At 36.5% G+C, this 21,163-nt stretch overlaps 1 protein-coding gene across 3 annotated transcripts in view; it reads right to left on the reverse strand.

Moving 5' to 3' along the window:
* Positions 1-2,907: 2,907 nt before the first annotated feature.
* Positions 2,908-21,163, reverse strand: part of KRIT1 (KRIT1 ankyrin repeat containing) — a 37,101-nt gene continuing 18,845 nt past the window's right edge. For 2 of the 3 annotated variants that reach the window (XM_081102341.1, XM_081102340.1), the window contains exons 11-16: positions 19,280-19,436; positions 18,120-18,271; positions 14,108-14,274; positions 13,335-13,422; positions 4,056-4,172; positions 2,908-3,565 (exon numbers count right to left, since the gene is read on the reverse strand). In XM_081102341.1, the coding sequence (XP_080958467.1) occupies positions 3,497-3,565; positions 4,056-4,172; positions 13,335-13,422; positions 14,108-14,274; positions 18,120-18,271; positions 19,280-19,436 (750 nt within the window). In that variant the 3' untranslated portion in view covers positions 2,908-3,496. Of the gene's footprint in view, positions 3,566-4,055; positions 4,173-12,408; positions 12,616-13,334; positions 13,423-14,107; positions 14,275-18,119; positions 18,272-19,279; positions 19,437-21,163 lie in introns of all 3 variants that reach the window. The other variant, XM_081102339.1, reaches the window with a different exon arrangement.

The raw sequence follows: 21,163 nt of genomic DNA on the forward strand, positions 1-21,163 counted from the left end.
GAGAATCATACCATCACAAATGGATTTTTGTTGAGAAAGCATTTTTTAAAGGAATTCAAACCAATTTAATTTCTTGATAAGATTTCTATATAGTACAGCAAAACAACATATGTATTTTTCCATTTTCATTGTACAGAACTCATTCTCATTGTTTTTTCCTATGTAAATTACAAAGCAAGGAATTGATTCATCTATCAGTTTTTTACACATATTAAATTCTTCCAATTACAGCTTTTGCCATTGAGTTACTCAGGATCAAATTAAAATCTAAATTTAATTGATGTAATTCTATTAAATTTGGTCAAGAACGATGGGCAGTTATACTTTGTTAAATATTCCTAACAGGTCTACATTTTTAGGGTCAATTTTGGCAACTTTTAATCACGAGATGTGATTTTTCAGTGAGTTTTTCTAATACATTTATCGTGAGCAGTTAACTGTTCTAGTTTTATTTCTACAATGGAAATTCACTTGTGATTTGGATAAAAATTTAAATTCACTTCTTTGCTAAATTGAGAAAATTGTAATTCCCCTCATCAATTCTCTAGGAGGGGCATTGGTGTCAAAATACCTCCCCTCATTTCTCTTCCCTGTTGTCTTTCATACCATTCATTCCTGCTGGCCCCTCAGCTGCCAGCTCAAGCAGCACGTGCTAGGGCAGTGGTTCTCAACCTTCCTAATGCCGAGACCCCTTAATACAGTTCCTCATATTGTGGTGACCCCCAACCATAAAATTATTTTCGATGCTACTTCATAACTGTAATTTTGCTACTGTTATGTATCGTAATGTAAATATCTGATATGCAGGATATATTTTCATTGTTACAAATTGAACATAATTAAACCATAGTGATTAATCACAAAAACAATATGTAATTATATATGTGTTTTTTGATGGTCTTAGGCGACCCCTGTGAAAGTGTCGTTTGACCCCCAAAGGGGTCGCGACCCACAGGTTGAGAACCACTGTGCTAGGGGAAGCCTCTCTTGATTTCTAGGACTATACTGTTTTTTTTTTATGGTTAGACAGTACATTTAATTTTTATTTCATTACACTTATTAGAGTTTATACATATACATTTCCATGAGTACTTATCTCCCTCATTAAACTTTGCTCGCTGAAGACAATGACTTTGTTTTCCTTAATACTGGATCGTTAGCACAAAAAAGGCACTCAAATTTATTGAAAGAATGATGAGAAGGAAAATGGTATCTTTTATCCTTGGTGCACATATAATGCCTGAGCAATCTTAGGCACTTTTTTTAAAAAAAAAAATTTGTTTATTGATTTCAGATAGGAAGGGAAAGGTAGAGATAGAAACATCAATGATGAGAGAGAATCATTGATCAGCTGCCTCCTGCACGCCCCCTACTGGGGAGCGAGCCCACACCCAGGAATATGCCCTTGGTCAGAATCAAATCTGGGACCCTTTATTCCACAGGCTGATGCTCTATCTATCCACTGAGCCAAAACCGACTAGGGCTCCTAGACCTTTATTAAAAGCTGTTTGCATCCCCCCGCCCCTTTTACTTATTTCTGGCTTGTTATAGTCGAACAGGTAATGAATTGTTATCTTAATACTAATTTTTAAAATTGATTTTCTAATGTTATATACTTTTAAGCCTTTCACAGCCATGCCTCTCTAATAGTCGTTTTTTCCCCGTCTCTATAGGGAAGGGAAACTACAACTCCAGGAAGGTACACTATATTCTATGGAGCAGGGAGTTGTTTAATGTAATATCATTGCATCTTCACTCCACACTATGAAAGAAAAGGCATGCAACTATTTCCTAGTTAAAACTGGTTATAACAGTTCTAAACCTTAAGCTGTGTATCAAATTCCCATGGGATACTTTAAAAACAGAAATGCTTGGGCCCCACCCTAAACTTAAGTCATAAAGTATTCAAATTCCCCATGTGACTGCAGAGCCAGGGTTAGAAAACACTGGGTAGGAGGGAGCACAGGATGAGTACGAAGCGGTCGGATATTAATCTGGATAGGCAGGTGTGTGACGGAGTATTAAGGGCCCTGTACTCATTACTAAGGAACTAAAGTTTAATTCAACATGTAGTGAAGAGGGTTTTCAAAGGGTAATGAAATAATCAGATGGATGAGAAAGGTTAGGTTGGCAACAGTGTGACAGATAGGTGAGAGGGTGTAGAGCATGAGTCAGAGGAGGAAGCTACAAGGAGCCTTGGAATAGATGGTGAAGACCTGAACTAGGATGGTTGCTGTGCAAACAGGGAGGAAGGAATGGGAAAGGACTGACATGACAGTGAACAGAATTCGATAAATAGAATGTGTAGAGTGATTAAAGAGGGAAAAGGTGAAGACCACTCCAAGATTGCCAGGCTAAGTAACTGGATGAAATTTGATAACGCCATTAACCAATTACACAACACAAGTATAGGATGGAGCAAGTAGACGAAACAATTCTGTTTCCAGCTATGATGAAACTAAAGGTCCTTGTGTAGGTCATTTAAGTGGAGCTAGAATAGCAGGAAATTGGAAACTAAGATCTGGAGTTCAGAGAGAGGCTGAGGCTAAAGTTTTAGATTTGGGAGTCAACAGGGCTCTTAGTAACAGCTGAGGCCATTGGAATGGATGAAACTGAACCAAGGAATTGTCTATCTAGAATCAAAAGTGCTTAGCACAGAAATTAAATCAGGCTTTATCATTAAACTTAAGAACATAATCCTAATTTTAATAAGGTTCAGATAGAGCATCATTAAAAATAAATAGACGACGCCCTAGAATCAAACCTGGGACCTCTCAGTCCGCAGGCTAATGCTCTATCCACTGAGCCAAACCAGCTAGGGCAGAAAAATGTTTTAAATAAGTGTTATTATAGCTTAAGTAGAAAATACATTTCTTTTTTTTTTTTAATATATTTTATTGATTTTTTACAGAGAGGAAGGGAGAGAGATAGAGAGTTAGAAACACTGATCAGCTGACTCCTGCACATCTTCTACTGGAGATGTGCCCACAACCCAGGTACATGCCCTTGACCGGAATCGAACCTGGGACCCTTTAGTCCGCAGGCCGACACTCTATCCACTGAGCCAAACTGGTTTCGGCGAAAATACATTTCTTTATTAAAATCATGTTGACATTAAAGTATGTTTTGAAATGACACACAAAGTTATAGCAAAGCTATATGCATTTTAATTTCATCACATTTCTTCTAAATTCTTTACCATTTACCAAAAATAACTTTTTATAAAGCTTACTATTTTGTCTAACATTATCCAGGCTATCAACCTCTATTCTTTTGTGTGTTTCTCTGAAAAATTAGAATAGTTTATGAGGATATTATATAAAAGTAATTGGTATATTACACACCAAACATAAGTACAGATTCTGTACAACATAATAGTATACATATATATTACAAGAGACTTAGTGCCTTGTTAAAAATAATAGTTTAAGAAATCTTTCATGGAAAAAAGTCTGTATCACAAAATGTGGTGGCTTAAGTATCAGTTGCTTTTCTCTCAAGAATTTCTTTCGGTAGGCATCAACTGTCCATTTAGCTTCATTAACAGTTTCACCACGAGGCCAGCCTACAAAGTAAAATGTTGACAATAAATATGAAGCATGTTAGATGAGTAAATGACATACATGGCAGTGGGCAATTCTCTAGCTATTGTAAAGGAACTTTCTTATCAGGGTACAGCCTGTCAAGAATAGAGTATTTACTCAGGCTTTTGAGGGATTTAAAAAATGACCTGCTAGATTCAACTGGTGGCTCAGATAGGCTACTGGTCAAGAACAGGGAAGGACCACCTGATAGAAGAGATAGGCAATACTGACCAGAATTTTTTATAATGGCAGAAAAAGAGAGTTTCATGTTATAAGACTGAAATAAATTATTCATATACATTTCTGACTTTGTTTGCTTAGGAAAGGCATGCTTTTTCCCCTTAAATGTTTTCATTTCATTACATATTAGCAGTTTTCCTTGAAGTAAAACAGATTGTTCACTTATAAAAAATATTTTTACCAATATAATAGCTCATTATTAGAAGTCCAGAATAACTGATGAGTACTTACCTGTTTTGTATGTACTATAAAGCTCATTTTATTTTCCATACTATGGATCTGAAAACATGTACCAGCATCTCCCAATTGCCACATAAAACAGCCATACTTAAGACTGATGAGTAAAGCCTACAACATAATGAAAAATTGTTGTATTGAAATATATTAAAAGCACCAATCTTTTACTATCTACACTTATCTAGTCAGGTCTAATGTTAGAATAAAACTTATTCAAAGAAAGCACCACACTAACTTCAAACAACCTGCAGTACAGAGCTACATATATAGTAGGCTCTCAGGATACTGCCTCAAGCAATGACACATTTTTTTATTATCAAATTGACAACAATTTTTAAAGATGCCCATTCTATGGTATGTATGTGTGTACATGTGCATGCACACATGCACACACACCCAAGCATATTATTCAGCCATGAGAAATAAGGAAATCCTGCCATCTGCGACCACATGAATAGACCTTGAGGACATGACGTTAAGTGAAATAAGTCAGACAGAGAAAGACAAATACTATATGATATCACTTGTATGTGGAATCTAAAAAAGCCAAACTCATAGAAACAGGTCATAAAATAGTAGTTACCAGGGGCTGGCAGGTGGGAAAAATCCAAGGGATGTTCGTCACAGAGTACACACTTTCAGTTAAAAGATGATTAAGTTCTAATGTACAGCATGGTGACTAGAGTAAATAATGCTGTACTATACACTTGAAAGTTGCTAAATGATCTTAAATGTTCTCACCACAAAAAAAAGAAATGATAATTATATGATGTGATGGAGGTGTTAGCCAATGCTATGGTGATAATCATTTCACAATATATGTGTATCAAATCAACATGTTGTACACACCTTAAACTTACACAATGTTATATTTCATTACATCTCAGTTAAAGCTGAGGAATACAAAAGATGCCCATTATATCAGTGACTTTCAAGAAAATTAAATGTACTACAAGTATTTATTTTCTGCATGTTAAAATCCCTTTTACTTTATTCACTAACTTTTAAATATTCACATAGTATTTTCAGACCTGAAATTTATGTAATAGGAGTAACATTGTCCTAGGCAATTTCATCTCGCTGAAAATAAGTATACTGATATATATATTGTAAAAATAAGCATACTTAAAAATATACCCTTCATAAATTCATCACAACTATTTTTTAAAATATAGTTTTATTTCAGAGAGGAAGAGAGAGGGAGAGAGAGATAGAAACATCAATGATGAGAAAGAATCATTGATTGGCTGCCTTCTGCACTCCTCTTACTGGGGATTGAGCCCATACCTGGGCATGTGCCCTTGACCAGATTCAAACCTGGGACCCTTCAGTCTGCAGGCCTATGCTCTATCCACTGAGCCAAACAGAACAATTAAAAAACAACACTAGAGCAACCTATTCCTATACTTCCCTAACATCTTAGTATAAGTAAGTAGGCATTCAATATATTCTTTTGATTATCTAATCTAATAAAAGAGAAACATGCAAACTGACTGCACCTCTGCCACGCCCCAAACCATGCCCACCAGCCAATTAGAGTGACTGTATGCAAATTACCCCAACCAAGATGGCGTCCGGCAGCCACAGAGCTGGAGCAAGCAGGAGGCTTGGTTGTCCTGGTGATGGAGGAAGCCAAGCTTCCTGCCTGCCCTGGCCGGCTGTGGCCTCCGCTCAAGGCAACAAAGTTTCAATTCTAGAAGATAAATAAATCCCAGATACCTGCTTCCAGCCAGCCTCCACTGGAAGCTTGGGTGGCTGGGGGCCGTGGCCAGCCTGCAAACAGCCATCAGCCCCTCATCCAGGATGCCCACACCCTCATGGGGTGAGGGTCCCTGCTGGGGGCTTGGCCAGCCTGCAAACAGCCATCAGCCCCTCACCCAGGCTGGCCACACCTTCATGGGGTAAGGGTCCCTGCTGGGGGGCTTGGCCAGACTGCAAACAGCCATCAGCCCCTCACCCAGACTGGCCAAGGCACCCCACCAGGACCCTCCTCCCTGAAGGGGGTATGGCCAGCCTGAAAATGGACCTCAGCCCCTCACCCAGGTTGGCCAGGCACTCCAGAGGGGACCCCCACCCTGAAGGGGGTGTGGCCAGGCTGAAAACGGCCCTTAGCCCCTTACCCAGGCTGGCGAGGCACCCCAGCAGGTCCCCTACCCTGATCCGGGGCACCCTTCAGGGCAAACCAGCCGGCCCCCACTCATGCACCAGGCCTCTATCCTATATAATAAAAAAGTAATATGCAAATTGACCCTAACAGCAGAGCGACTGGGAATCATTGGTCACTATGACACACACTGACCACCAGGGGGCAGATGCTCAATGCAGGAGCTGCCCCCTGGTGGTCAGTGCACTCCCACAGGGGGAGCTCTGCTCAGCCACAAGCCAGGCTGACGGCTGCCAGTATAACGGTGGTGGTGGAAGCCTCTCCCGCCTCCTCAGCGCGCTAAGTTGTCCGACTGCAGCTTAGGCCTGGCAACTGGACATCCCCCGAGGGCTCCCGGGCTGCCAGAGGGATGTCTGACTGCCACCTTAGGCCCAATCTCCCGGTGAGCGAGCCTAAGCCAGCAGGTGGTCCCAGACTGAGAGAGGGTACAGGCCTGGCTGAGGGACCCCCCCGAGTGCACAAATTTTTGTGCACCGGGCCTCTAGTTTTTAATAATCCTCTCCTAGTAGTAACTTGCATTTCCTTGCCATTAAAATATACTCTTTGTATGCACAAAGTGTTCATGTCATCCTTTAAAATATGTATGTATAGAAACATTAGCTTTCTATGACTAACGGTTCTTAACTTATTGATTGTAAAAATAAGCTAAGGATAAGCTAAAAAGGTAGTGATTTAGGGCATTTTAAAAGTGAGGTTCTGTAAATAAAACATAATTAATTTACATGACTATCATATATAATGGTAAACTAATATTCTTGTTTAAAAATAGCTATCTACATTTATATTGTAAAATATAATTTTATAGACAAGATATGATAAAATAGCTATTTGCCAAGGTGCACACTGAAACACTGAGTTGAGATACAATAATATGTTAAATTGCATATCTTTTGAAGATTAGGCACATGGAATTTGTTTAATGAAGAGGCAAGAAATAGTCCATTAATATGGTCTTTAGATAGTTTAAAATAAGGAAAAAATACAGCTGTGGATTACCAACTCAACTATATGGAAGTCAAATTACCAACAAAAGTACTGAGACCTTAAGTTAAAAAAATAAAAGTTTTGTTGTTAAAAGCCATTATATTTCTTGAGAAATCCATAATAATAAAAACACCTGAGCCCTGACTGGTTTGGCTCAATGGATAGAGCGTTAGCCTGCGGACTGAAAGGTCCCAGGTTTGATTCCAGTCAAGGGCATGTACCTTGGTTGTGGGCACATCCCCAGAGGGCGTGTGCAGGAGGCAGCTGAATTGATGCTTCTCTCTCATCGATGTTTCTAACGCTCTATCCCTTTCCCTCTCCCTTCCTCTCTGTAAAAAAACCAATAAAATATATTAAAAAAAAACACCTGAATGGGGTTGTAGAGCCAAAGATTCCATATTATGGTTTTGAGAGATCTATTTGCCCCAGAAGGAAAAAGTAGCTCTCATTTGGAAGTAAGGCCTAAAAAGGTCATTGTACTTACTGAGGGAAGTAAAAAAGCACAAGAGAATGGCAGGGATAGTTGAGAACCATAAAGGGAAAACCACAGAAGTCAGAAGTACCACATAGCTGACGAGAACATACCGGTACAAGAGAAATCCTGGTGTGGACAAGTGATCACTAAGAATGGCATAATGTGGGTACTTAAATAAGAACTTTTATTTCAGAGGGGAACTGTGGTCAACATAAATCGACACCATCAAAGGGCAACCTACTGCCTGGGTACTATGAAGGTTGAAGATATAGTAACAAGTATAGCTCAGTTATGAAGCCTGCAATGCTTTCACTATAGTAAAACACTGAACCAAAACACAGTGTACCTATCTATTGAGTAGTGTCTACATTTTATGTAAGTAGAACAAACAAGTCTCTGATGAGCATGACATTGGTTGAGCTATATTTTCTGATGGGCAACTTTCATTATTTAAAAAAGAAACAAAATACAGAAGGTAAAAATAATAGATATATAAAAAAAGCCCACAGCTGTATTCTCTGGCTTCTGGCTGTTCCTGTGAATCTCTGAAGCTATTGCATCCCATGTAGAGTTTTAAATGCAAATGAAAGTATTTTTGCAGATAAAGATGTTTAAGTAAGCTTGTCAAATTCAACCCTTGCAGATGTTTGTGAATCTAAGACAATTAAGAACAAGTTGATTGCGCTCATCTGTGATTATTAGAAAATGTAATCATTTAGTTTTCATAGGTGCTATAAATTTATCATTGGCTTACTGAACACAAGATAATGATTAAGTGGACAGAAAACATCATAACCCTTGGGTTCAATCATCTTTTTAAATTCCCATGCACACGGTTTCTATTTCTAAAAACTGAACATCTTATCCTGACAAAGCAGACTATTAACTAATAATATTGTTATAGTCCTCTGCCTGATACTTCTATCTCACTCAACTCCTAGACCCAGAATATTATTCAAATATAAAATGGTATAAATATTGCTGAACCATCATTTGAACACCAAAGGTCAAACATAAAATACAGTATAGAGAAAAGGCCCAGCGTTACACTCACAGCATTACCATCCAATTTAATGAAGGATTTGTAGAAATTAGTATAAAATGCTCTGCAATAGCAGAGAAAAAATTTCTTGAAAGGGTGAGAATTTATCCTCCATTTTCTTTAACAACATAAAGAGAAAAGTGATTACAAGCTACTAAAAAGCTATTTTTGTATGACTAAAATAGTTTAAATAGAAAATGATAAGCAAATGACCCCCAAACAAGCCAACATTAGAGATTTAAAGAAATTATGCTAAGTGAAGTAAGTCAGGCAAAGAATGACAAGTATCATATGATTTCACTCATGTGCAGAATCTAAAAAAAAACAAACAAAAAACCCAACAAAACAGAAAAAAACTCATAGATACAGAGAAACTGATAGTTACCAGATGGGAGGGAAATTAGGGGTATGATTTGAAAAGGTGAAAGGGTTTAAGATGTACACATTGCCAGATATAAAAGTCACGGTAATGTAAAGTACAACATAGGGAATATAGTCAATAATATTGTAATAACTATAGATGGTGTCAGATGGGTAAAAGAATTACTGGGGTGTCACTTCATAAAGCATATAAATGTCTAATCACTATGTTGTACACCTGAAACTAATATTGTATGTCAACTGTAATTAAAAAATAAACTTTAAAAAATTAAGTTCCAGGTCAATTACCTAAGTCAGTCCCTATTCAGCTCAACATCCCTACATATTTGCTATCTCTACTCACAGGCATATCTAACAGCACGGTCCATAAGGATGATCCTGAGTTATCATGAAATGACTAAACTACGATTAGGATACTTTCAGAAGTTATATGATTACATAATAAAGACTTAAAATAATGATGAAAATAAAAATAAGGTTTATGATGAAGTTTTTTAACAAAGTATCTTTTTTAAATGCATAAGCTTAGTTATTACTTTAACTGAATTGGAAAACAGCCTATTCTTGAGAAATCTAAGTGATTTTATTTTATTTTTTTTAAAATATATTTTATTGATTTTTTACAGAGAGGAAGGGAGAGAGATAGAGAGTTGGAAACATCGATGAGAGAGAAACATCGACCAGCTGCCTCCTGCACACCTCCCACTGGGGATGTGCCCGCAACCCAGGTACATGCCCTTGACCGGAACCGAACCTGGGACCCTGCAGTCTGCAGGCTGACACTCTATCCACTGAGCCAAACCGGTCTCGGCCAGTGATTTGATTTTTAAAAAAAATATTTTATTGATTTTTTTAGAGAGGAAGGGAGAAGGATAGAGAGTTAGAAACATTGATGGGGATGAGGATGTGCCCACAACCAAGGTACATGCCCTTGACCGGAATCGAACTGGGGACCCTTCGGTCCAAAGGCCGACACTCTATCCACTGAGCCAAACCGGTTAGGACAAAGTGATTTGATTTTTAAAAAAATATATTTTATTGATTTTTTTACAGAGAGGAAGGGAGAGGGATAGAGAGCTAGAAACATTGATGAGAGAAACATCGATCAGCTGCCTCCTGCATACCCCCTACTGGGGATGTGCCCACAACCAAGGTACATGCCTTTGACCGGAATCGAACCTGGGACCCTTGAGTCCGCAGGCCAATGCTCTATCCACTGAGCCAAACTGGTCAGGGCAGTGATGATTTTTATTAGCTTCCTATACAAACTAGAAAGCTTACTGTCCTGTAAAATGTGTCAAATATACTAAAAGTTGCCCTAACCTATTTGGCTCAGTGGATAGAGTGTCAGCCTGTGGACTCAAGGGTCCCAGGTTCGATTCCAGTCAAGGGCATGTACCTTGGTTGCGGGCACATCCCCAGGAGGGGATGTGCAAGAGGCAGCTGATCGATGTTTCTCTGTCATCGATGTTTCTAACTCTCTATCCTTCTCCCTTCCTCTCTGTAAAAAATCAATAAAATATATTTAAAAACATATATATATATACTAAAAGTAAATGATGACCCCATCTATATATACAAAAGCCTAAGCAACCGAATGACTGGTTGACTGGTTGCTATGACATGCACTGACCACCAGGGACATGCACTGACCCCCTGGTGGTCAGTGCACTCCCACAGCTAGCCTCCCGTAATCCCTCCCCTTGGTGGCCGGCCAACCTCCCATGGTCTCTCCTCCCGGCCAGCCAACCTCCTGCAGTCCTTCCCTCCAGCCGGCCGCCCCCCCCCACCGCCCCATAATACATATTGTTTGTAAAGCATAAAAAGTCTCTTGAAGCTTTTAGAGAAGGGAACCAGGTAACTGGGAACAAGAGTGGGAGGGAGACTTCTCACTCTATGCCATTTGCAACTTAAAAACCATTTTAACTGTGATTACTTTATTTTATTTTTTTATATTTTATTGTTTTTTTACAGAGAGGAAGGGAGAGGGATAGAGAGTTAGAAACATCGATCAGCCGCCTCCTGCACACCCCCTCCTGAGGATGTGCCTGCAACCAAGGTATATGCCCTTGACCAGAATCGAACCTGGGACCCTTGAGTCCACAGGCCGACGCTCTATCCACTAAGCCAAACTGGCCAGGGCTTAACTGTGATTATTTTAAAAATCAATCAGATTTAAATGAAAAAAAATATGTATTTGAAGGGGAAAATATGTGACAGAAACTTCATTTGAAGTTTTGGGGGACGGGATGAAATGCGCACGGGATTATGAATGCCACTGGAATATGTCAGCTTATTCCTTATCCCAATCAAGTCACTCTAATATAAAATACTAGAGGCCCATTGCACAAATTTCATGCACAGGTAGGGTTCCTAGGCCTGGCCAGAGATCAGGGCTGATCAGGTTTCCCGCCTCCTCTCTTCCTTCTTCCCTTGCTTCCTCAGCACCCCGCTGCCACCACTGGTCGCTTGCCATGTTCTATGCCGCCCCCTGGTGGTCAGCACATATCATAGCGAGTGAACTCCTGGTCTTCCGGTAGAATTCCCAAGGGGACAATTTGCATATTAGCCTTTTATTATATAGGATAGCATTCCCTTCCTCTATTAAAAAAATTGAACTAAAATTGACATTTAACAAAATAGTTTTGTCTTTTTTTGGTAATATTCCACATATAAGTGAGGTCATATGGTATTTGTCTTTCTTAGTCTAACTTATGTCACTAAGTATAAGACCTTCAAAGTCCATCCACATTGTCACAAATGGCAAGATTTCATTTTTTTTAATGGCTGAATAATATCCCATTGTGTGTGTGTGTGTGTGTGTGTGTGTATCACATTTTTTTTAATGCAGTCATCCATCGTTGGACACTTAGATTGTTTCCGTATAATGGCTATTGTAAATAATGCTACATTGAACATGGTAGTGTATATTTCTTAGAGTCAGTGTTTTGGTTTTCTTTGGATAAATACCTACTTCTCCCATTTTTACACAAAAGGTAGCACATTACATATGCTTCAGCACCTTGCTTTTCCACTAAATACATCTTAGAGATCATTCTACACAAAAATATTCTTCATTCTCTTGTATAGCCAAAAGATATTTCAATGTAGAAATGTACTATAATTAACATGTTAACCCCTATTGATAATCATTTAGGTTTTAAACCCCTCCCATCCTTTGCTATTAAAAATGAAATTGCAATGACAGGCTTGCATATATGCCATTTCTAGATTCTTAAGGCTGGCACTGTTATTTTAGCTACTATAGTATGTGACTAGTCAAAAAGAGCTGAAAATCTACCTTAGTTTCCATGTTGAGGAGATGAAGTCCTTTTATATTCACTCCTACATACACAGGGATGACTTTATGATTGCTGGGGCTTGCCTTTGTAAATATCTGTCCTGTGAAAAAAGCTGCTCCATACGTAGGAATTTCCCAACAATTCTGTAAGAACATGCGCTGAAGGTGATGCATTTCTTTACTGATACCCTCACTTGTACTAAGATTCTAAAATCAAAAAAAGTAAAATAAAGAGATGTGAAAGGAGAAGGTACCTTTGATAATCCAAAGAGGTCAACTAAGCAGTTTCTAAAATCAAGGCTGACCTCCAAGAAGAATGTGTGACATTATCCCAAGAGCAATTTTTTTTTGAGATTTTACATTAAAGAAGAGAAAAGAAATAACAAGGTCTAAAAATATTTATCTATACTGTCAGGTTTTTTAAGTGACTGATGGACAGAGATATTATTTCATGTATTTTTAAAAATCACTAGTCCTTACCATGGTATGCAGCACATAAAAGGTATTTATGAAAAGACTCTACATTTAAAATAAAAATAACTTCCTTGCCCTGGTCAGGTGGTTCAGTTGGTTGGAGCATCATCCTGTACACCAAAAGGTTTTGGGTTTGATTCCTAGTCAGGGCACATACCTAGGTTTCAGATTAGATCCTGGGGTTCAGGCTTGTACAGGAGGCAAATGACTGATATTTCTCTCTCATTGATGTTTCTCTCTCTCCACCTCCCCCTCTAAAATATATGTTTAAAAAAACAACAACACAAAAAACCAGAAATATAAAAATGTCTTCCTTTCAGTTTCAGGCATGTGACCCAAAAATCCTTTTCAGGACTGTATGTTTTATGAACTTTATTTAAAGCATATTAATAACACTAACAAAATTTCAACTCTCTTATAAAATGTCTTTTTAGTTCTATTAAACAACTTACCTTGTATTCATGAAGTATTCGGTTTGTCCAGTGAGGTGCCTTACTTTTCAATTTGGTAATAGGTACAATGGATTTTAGATTTTCTTCACTGTAAGCAAATATGCCAACATCTTTTTAAAAATCTTTAGTAGCTAAAGTAATATATTCATTTAGACACAAAAGGCTTTAAGTAACTGGAGTTTTTATCTAAAACATACTATGTTGTAAAATATCAAAGAGCTCTAAAAATTTTTAAACAAAAGCCACAATCTTAACACCATTCAATTCAGAGAAATGTTTCTTTTTTCAATAACCACAAAATATTTTTTGAAAATTGAAAACCACAATAAACAAACATAAGATGTGCTAAAACCTCACTGTTTTCTCTCAACATGAAACTAGTTTTTGTGGTGGGATTTTTAAATGCATCTGCCTTATAACATTTTCCTACCACTCATTTAAGTTTTGGTGAACTTAGAGAGTATAACTTAAAGAACGCTTTACATAGTTTTGTGTTTTTTTCCCTTCTCATTCCACGCTTTGTAAGTCTCTTGGTATCTAAGGGGGATTGGTTCCAGGACTCCTGAGGATGCTCAGTCCCTCAGTCAGTCCTTTATATGCATGGGTTCAAACTGAGGTTGGCTGAATCTGTGAATGTGGAGTCCACAGATTCAGAGGGCTGACTGTATTTAATTCCAAACTAATGTATAAATATTCATCTCTAAATATTCTTGGTTAAATTGAATCTTAAGCATAGCACAAGACCACACATTACATTCACATGAAATACTTACTTTAGGAAACCTTGCTTGTGCTTCTTACTCTCATAATTTCCATAAACTATTTGCAACAACAGACTTGCTAATGTTATCAGTTTGGCATCAGGAGCTGTATAAAAGCCCTTCAGTAAGTTATATCTGGCTTCGTCAAAGAGAATAAGAATAGCTAGTGGGTCTTCAATCTTAAAAGAAAAAAGTATTCAGTTATTAAGCTATAATTTCCTATTACAAAAGTACAACTTGTCATTATCTAATATAGAAAAGCAAAAATTATATATCTGTATATAAATAAGCCATTATTGCTTAAGAGCAGGGGCTGAAAATTTTTTCTATTAAGGGCCAGATGGTAATACTTTAAACTTTGTGAGTCATACAGTCTCTTACAATAACTCAACTCTGCTACTGTTAGCACAAAAGCAGCCACAGACAATACATCAACAAATGGGTGTGGTGGTATTCCAATAACACTATATACATGGTTACTGAAATCTGAATTTCATAAAATTCTCACATGACATGAAATATTGTTTTTCTGAATTTTTTTCAACCTTTAGTAACTTGCAGGATATACAAAAATAAGCAGCAGGTCAGATATGGCAATAGGCCATAGTTTGCTAACCTCTGATTTACAGTCCAATAAAATGTCACCAGTTTATGGATATAGGATATGGATAATTTGAGCACAAATACTCAAATGCTTTATATTCTTCAAACATTTTTCTAATTATGCTTCTAAAAAGAACTCATACCAAACTCAAAGAAGATAAAAGGAAGTGTGTTAATTCTCAGAAGTATGGTATGTGTAGTTTAAAAAAGTTTAAGACAAATGTGTTTTATTTGACTAAAAATACTTTGCACTTGCAAATAACACTAAAGGAGAGCATATGCCTTTTTTACGTTTTAAAAACTTTAAAGTTTCACTTTATCCAAAAAGATTAACATACTAAAAAATGCTACTCTACAGAATATAGCTCTACTTGGAAAAAGTCACCAATTATAGAGTTTCTGAATGAATACTTAAAATACTTCCAAATATAACTCACTATAATCCAATTCGTTATGGCAAAGATTATTTTTGCCACTTTAACTAAAATAATATCTTATAATACTCCGTAATATAAAAAACAGAATTTCATGGAAAAAAAGGAGGGAATTGTTCTAGATTACAAGAGACTAATAACCAAAGGCAAAGCATGACCCTTGATTAGATCCTACAGATGGGAGCTATAAAAGACTTTAAAACAATTGGGAGAAATCTGAATATAGATCTGATATTAGGTGTTATTATAGAAATACTAATTTTATTAGGCTATAAAGAGTAATGTAGTATATAGAAATGCCCTTTGGGAGATGCCTGTTGAAATATGCAGGGATGAAGTGCCATAATGTCTGCAACTCTCTTTTAAATGGTTCACCAAGAAAAGAGAGAAAATAGGAAGCAAATGTAGCAAAACATTAACAATCAGTAATTTAATGAATGATATGGTATAAATTTTCTTTTTCAACTTTCCTATGGGTTTTAATGTCTCAAAATAAAATGTTGGAAAGAAGATAAAAGAAAACATTTTTCTATATAAATTGACTTAGTGAATTCGAAGTTTCAGTTGAGGTATAATTCCTAATAGTATGTTCAATAAGTATCAATCAACTATTGTTCTTTTTAAATGAAATCAGTCTATTTTAATCCTAAAAGAATGATGCTAACCAAAAATGCAATTATTCTATTTTTCAGACAGTACAAGTAGGAATTCCTAAATTACATAAAAAGTGACAGAAAACAACTACTTTCCCAGATGATCATGATATTGATTTACCTTAAGTACTTACTAAGCCTTGCTTTTTTTTTATTTGAGCCTACTTTATATTATTTATAAAATATTTATCCAATTTATCATCTGAGTATTATCATTATTGTTCTTTTTCTCTACCAGCCAACTTCTAAAACATTACTTAGGTGAATAAGGAAGACAGACTAAGTATACTTATATTATTTCCAGATTTCATGAATCTAATATATTTTTAAAAACTATGTTAAAATACATACAACAAAAATTTTTTTCATTTTAACCATTTTTAAGCATATAATTCAGTGGCATTTATTACATTCACAATGTTGAGCAACCATCACCAACCACTATTTTAACATTTCATCACCCAAACAAAATCTGTAACCATTAAGTAATAATTCTTCATTCTCCCTGTGCCACTCACCTGTGGCAACTACTAATCGACTTTCTGACTACATGAATTTGCCTGTTACAAGTGTTTAATGTAAGCAGAATTATACAATATTTATCTTTTTGTGTCTGGTTTATTTCATTTAACATAATGTTTTCGGGTCCATGTTATGGCATGTATAAGAACTTCATCCCTTTTTACAGCTGAATATTATTTCATTGTAGGTATATACTACATTTTGTTTATCTATTTATCTCTTGATGGACACTTTGTTTCCACTTTTTGGGCTATTTGTGAATAGTGCTGCCCTGAACACTGCATACAGGTATCTGTTTGATTTCTTGTTTTTAATTCTTCAGGTATACACCTAGGAGAGAAAGTGCTGGATCATATGGTAATCCTGTTTAGTTTTTTGAAGAACCACTAAATTTTTTTTCATAGAGACTGCACCATTTTATACTCTCATTTGCAATGTACAGGGGGGTTCCAATTTCTCTACATCTTCACCAATACTTGTCATTTTCCTTTATAAATATTTTATTATAGCCATCTTAATAGGTTTAAATTGGTTTCTCATGTGTGAATAGATAGTTTTACTTTTCCTTTTCATATTTGGATGCCTTTTCTTTCTTCTTTCTCCTCCCTCCCTCCCTCCCTCCCTCCCTCCCTCCCTCCCTCCCTCCCTCCCTTTCTGTCTTTTGTCTACTTGCTCTGGCTAAAACTTCCAGTACTATGTAAAATAGCAGTTATGAAAACAGACATCCTTGTCTCGTTTCTGATCTTAAGAGGAATGCTGTCAATCTTTCAACATTGAGTATGATGTTTTGAGTTTTTCATAAACTCCATTTACCATATTGAGGAAGCTCCTATCTATTCCTAGTTTTGTATGTCAATTGAGATGATCACGTGGTTTTATATCCTTCATTCTATTTGTGATTCTAACATATTTTTTTTATTCTAACATATTTTTAATAAATAATCAATATCTTAGTTTTTGATAAATTTTATACAAATTTTGATATACCTTCCAGCATATTTGGGTAACAGGATCAAATCTCAGAGGGACAATATGAGTAGTCAGGCACAAAACATTTACCAAGTTTGGACATGGTCATTGAAATTTTCTTGTGCTGAAATCTGCTTAACCTTATTTGTTTAATATTTTCTTGAATAAAGAATATATAAATGCATTATATATTTTTTTCAGTTTTGAGACTTCCCTCCTACCCCAATTTTCATAGCTATCTACAGTAACCTTTATAGTCTAATTCAAATCCAAACATACTTGTTTGGAACAGATCTTTTTATCCAATGTAAATTGTATTTTCTTTTTTTAGTATCTATATAATTCTCTGCTTGAGTTGAGAACAGCTACTTACTGACTGTAGAGAACAATTTTTATGTCCCTTTTGCAAATATAATTTTCTCCACTTATAATATTCTTTTCTGTATTCCCCCATTCCAAGGTATCCCTTTGCTCCTTTGAGATTTACACACCTTATTAGCCCTTTATTAAATTTACCTTTGACACTATACTATTCTGAAAAAAAATTTTTTTTGCATAATCTGCCTTCTATCTGGTTGCTAATAATTCTCTTTAGGATAGACTCTCTTATTTCTTTTGCATTCTAAGACAATGAAAAGAAAAACAGAAAACCAATGAGGGGCTTTATAAAAGCAGTCTGACTCAAACTCTACCATTTACCAAAGGGATGTGGGGATTGAACAGAAAAACAGAAGTAAACCCCACCTGTACAAGAAGAGCACAAATTCTGCCTGTAGTGCCCACTATAGGAACTCAATAAATTCTGTACATTTTCATGACTATAAATAAGATTTTCAAGCAAACCTTTTTTTCAACTTCCAAAGGAAGTCTCACATCTCTTCTTAGGAAAAGCTGTGGTGTTTCCCTTTGGGGATCCAAATTAGTCAATTCAGCCAGTATTTCTGGCCAGTCCCGAACATGTTGCAAGGGTTTATGATATGGTTTGAGTTGAAGGCCTGAAAAACATCTTTCCTTTTATAAATGATAATGTAAAAATAGATCAATTATATCAATGCACAGAAACTTTGTATTAAACTTTCTACACTTAAGTACCGACTACACACAAATTAAGTGTAAATTTAAATCAACATTAACTTTAATTAATACTACTCGACTTGAGTGGATTGCTTTTGTTTTTAAGAATATAAGAATTGCCCTGGCTGGTGTTTCTCAGTGGTAAGAGCGTCACTGCAAGGACTGAAGGGTCACGGGTTAGATTTCCGGTCAAGGGCAGATACCTCAGTTGCAGCTTCCACCCAAGGCCCTGGTTAGGGTGCCTGCGGAGCAACTAGTCAATGTTTCTCTCACATCAATGTTTCTCTCCACTACCCTCCTCCCCATCCCTCCCTACCACTCTCTTTGGAGAAAATTTCCTTGGGTGAGGATTAAAAAAAAAGAAGAATTATGAGAATAATTCTTAAAAGTAAAAAAATTATTAAATCTATTTAAGATCCTAAATTTCATGATAGCCTAATTATGATACAATCAGTAGTATATGGTTAAAAAAACCCCAACCATTAGATAACCAATCAAAACAACCTCAATTAAATCCTTTATGTATTTGCAATAATTTGAGAGACAAATCTACAGTAAAAGATTGATTTTAAAATAAAAAGATCTGAAAGAAAATTTATATAAAGAAGAAATTTTATATTATTTTGAGCACTGAAAATAAAGGCAAGTTGGATGAGCGCCACATTTAATGGCATTCAAATAAAATTCCATTGTCAAAGAAGAAATGTTTTGTTTTTTTACTACTTAAAATATTGTTTGAATTAAGTGAGGGGGGCTTACCTTTTTCAACAGTTTGAGCACAAATAATTTATATAAAAGAGAAGAACACTGTATCACTTTAAAATTTAAAAGTCAGTAATTAACTGTTGTTAGACTGATGTTAAATGTAATTGACCAACCCACTCTCAAAAAAGAATAATGATGTTCATACAAAATAACAAATTTCTTACTGAGGTTTTCTGAACAGATCCAAATAGTGAAATATTGCTGTGTTTCTTGAGAGAGACGCATTCCTTCCATTATCTGCTGCACTGTGGTATTATTTCCATGCTTTAGTTCAACAGAACGGTACGATCCATCCATTCTGTATATTCGAACTTTTTCATACTAGAACAAAGAATGATAATAAATTATGCAACCTGGTTAGAAATTATACAACCAAATCCACCAAAATGCTTTAATTTCAATTTCATCTGCTTAATATAGATTTCTAACATGGAAAATACCAGAAAAACGGCTTCAAGTGAGAATGTGCTGGCAATATTTTTTAAAATTTTACTTTTATTATTTATATTTTCTAATACATTTTCCTCTGGATATCCCATATTCACATAATTTTGAGAAACTAAGACAAATTAGTTTGTTTTTTAAAAAATTCAACTTCAAAATCTTCTGAGAGGATTTTTTTTTTTTTGGTAAGCTGCTATGTACAATGTAGATATCAAATGGGGGATATACAATGGTTAACTAAATGTGGTGTTAGTCAAGTACCTCATGAGTCTAATGGGCCAAAAATTATACTACAGAAATGTGTACCACCAATAATTTGTCCTAAGAGAAATCTGTAATAGAAGACTTTGCAGGTAGAAGTTTTAAGCAATGGACCTTAAGCCAGTTTTTTTTCCTCCAGTTCAGAAATTCCTAGAGACAAATGAAATCCTCAGTAACATTTTTGTGGTTATGGGGTCTCCAAACAACTTCCAGGACAGTTCATTTTGGATAAAAGTACCTAATTCCTTTTATCTTTTACATTCCAATATAAAAAGTATGGGAAGAAAAAAAAAATATTTTAATATACAATTAGAAAATGAATTGCAATGACGTATAACATAAAGTTGCCTATACCACTTAGCTATTTTCTTGCCCTTGTCTTGTGCTCATGGAATAGTGTTTTCATAAAATGTGCATGAGTGTGTAATCATCTTTAAAGGGAAAGATCGCCGAAACCGGTTTGGCTCAGTGGATAGAGCGTCGGCCTGCGGACTGAAAGGTCCCGGGTTCGATTCCGGTCAAGGGCATGTACCTGGGTTGCGGGCACATCCCCAGTGGGGAGTGTGCAGGAGGCAGCTGGTCGATGTTTCTCTCTCATCGATGTTTCTAACTCTCTATCTCTCTCCCTTCCTCTCTGTAAAAAATCAATAAAATATATTAAAAAAAAAAATAAAGGGAAAGATCATATATTCTTTTTTTTTTTTTTTAAATATATTTTATTGAGTTTTTACAGAGAGGAAAGGAGAGAGATAGAGAGTTAGAAACATCGATGAGAGAGAAACATCGACCAGCTGCCTCCTGCACACTCCCCACTGGGGATGTGCCCGCAACCCAGGTACATGCCCTTGACCGGAATCGAACCCGGGACCTTTCAGTCCGCAGGCCGACGCTCTATCCACTGAGCCAAACCGGTTTCGGCCTTTTTTTTTTTTTTTAAATATATTTTATTGATTTTTTACAGAGAGGAAAGGAGAGGGATAGAGAGTTAGGAGTTAGAAACATCGATGAGAGAGAAACATCGATCAGCTGCCTCCTGCACGCCCCCCACTGGGGATGTGCCCGCAACCCAGTTACATGCCCTTGACCGGAATCGAACCTAGGACCCTTGAGTCCGCAGGCTGACGCTCTATCCACTGAGCCAAACCGGATAGGGCTATTCTTTTTTTTTTTAATATGTATTCTTATTGATCAGAGAGGAAGGGAGAGGGAGAGAGAGATAGAAACATCAATGATGAGAGAGAATCACTGATCAGCTGCCTCCTGCTTGCCCCCTACTGGGGATGAGCCCACAACCTGGGCATGTGTCCTTTACGGGAATCGAACCTGAGACCCTTCAGTCTGCA

The sequence above is a fragment of the Myotis nattereri genome (genome assembly GCF_964212035.1).
Source record: "Myotis nattereri genome assembly, chromosome: 11".
Classification (NCBI taxonomy): domain Eukaryota; kingdom Metazoa; phylum Chordata; class Mammalia; order Chiroptera; family Vespertilionidae; genus Myotis; species Myotis nattereri.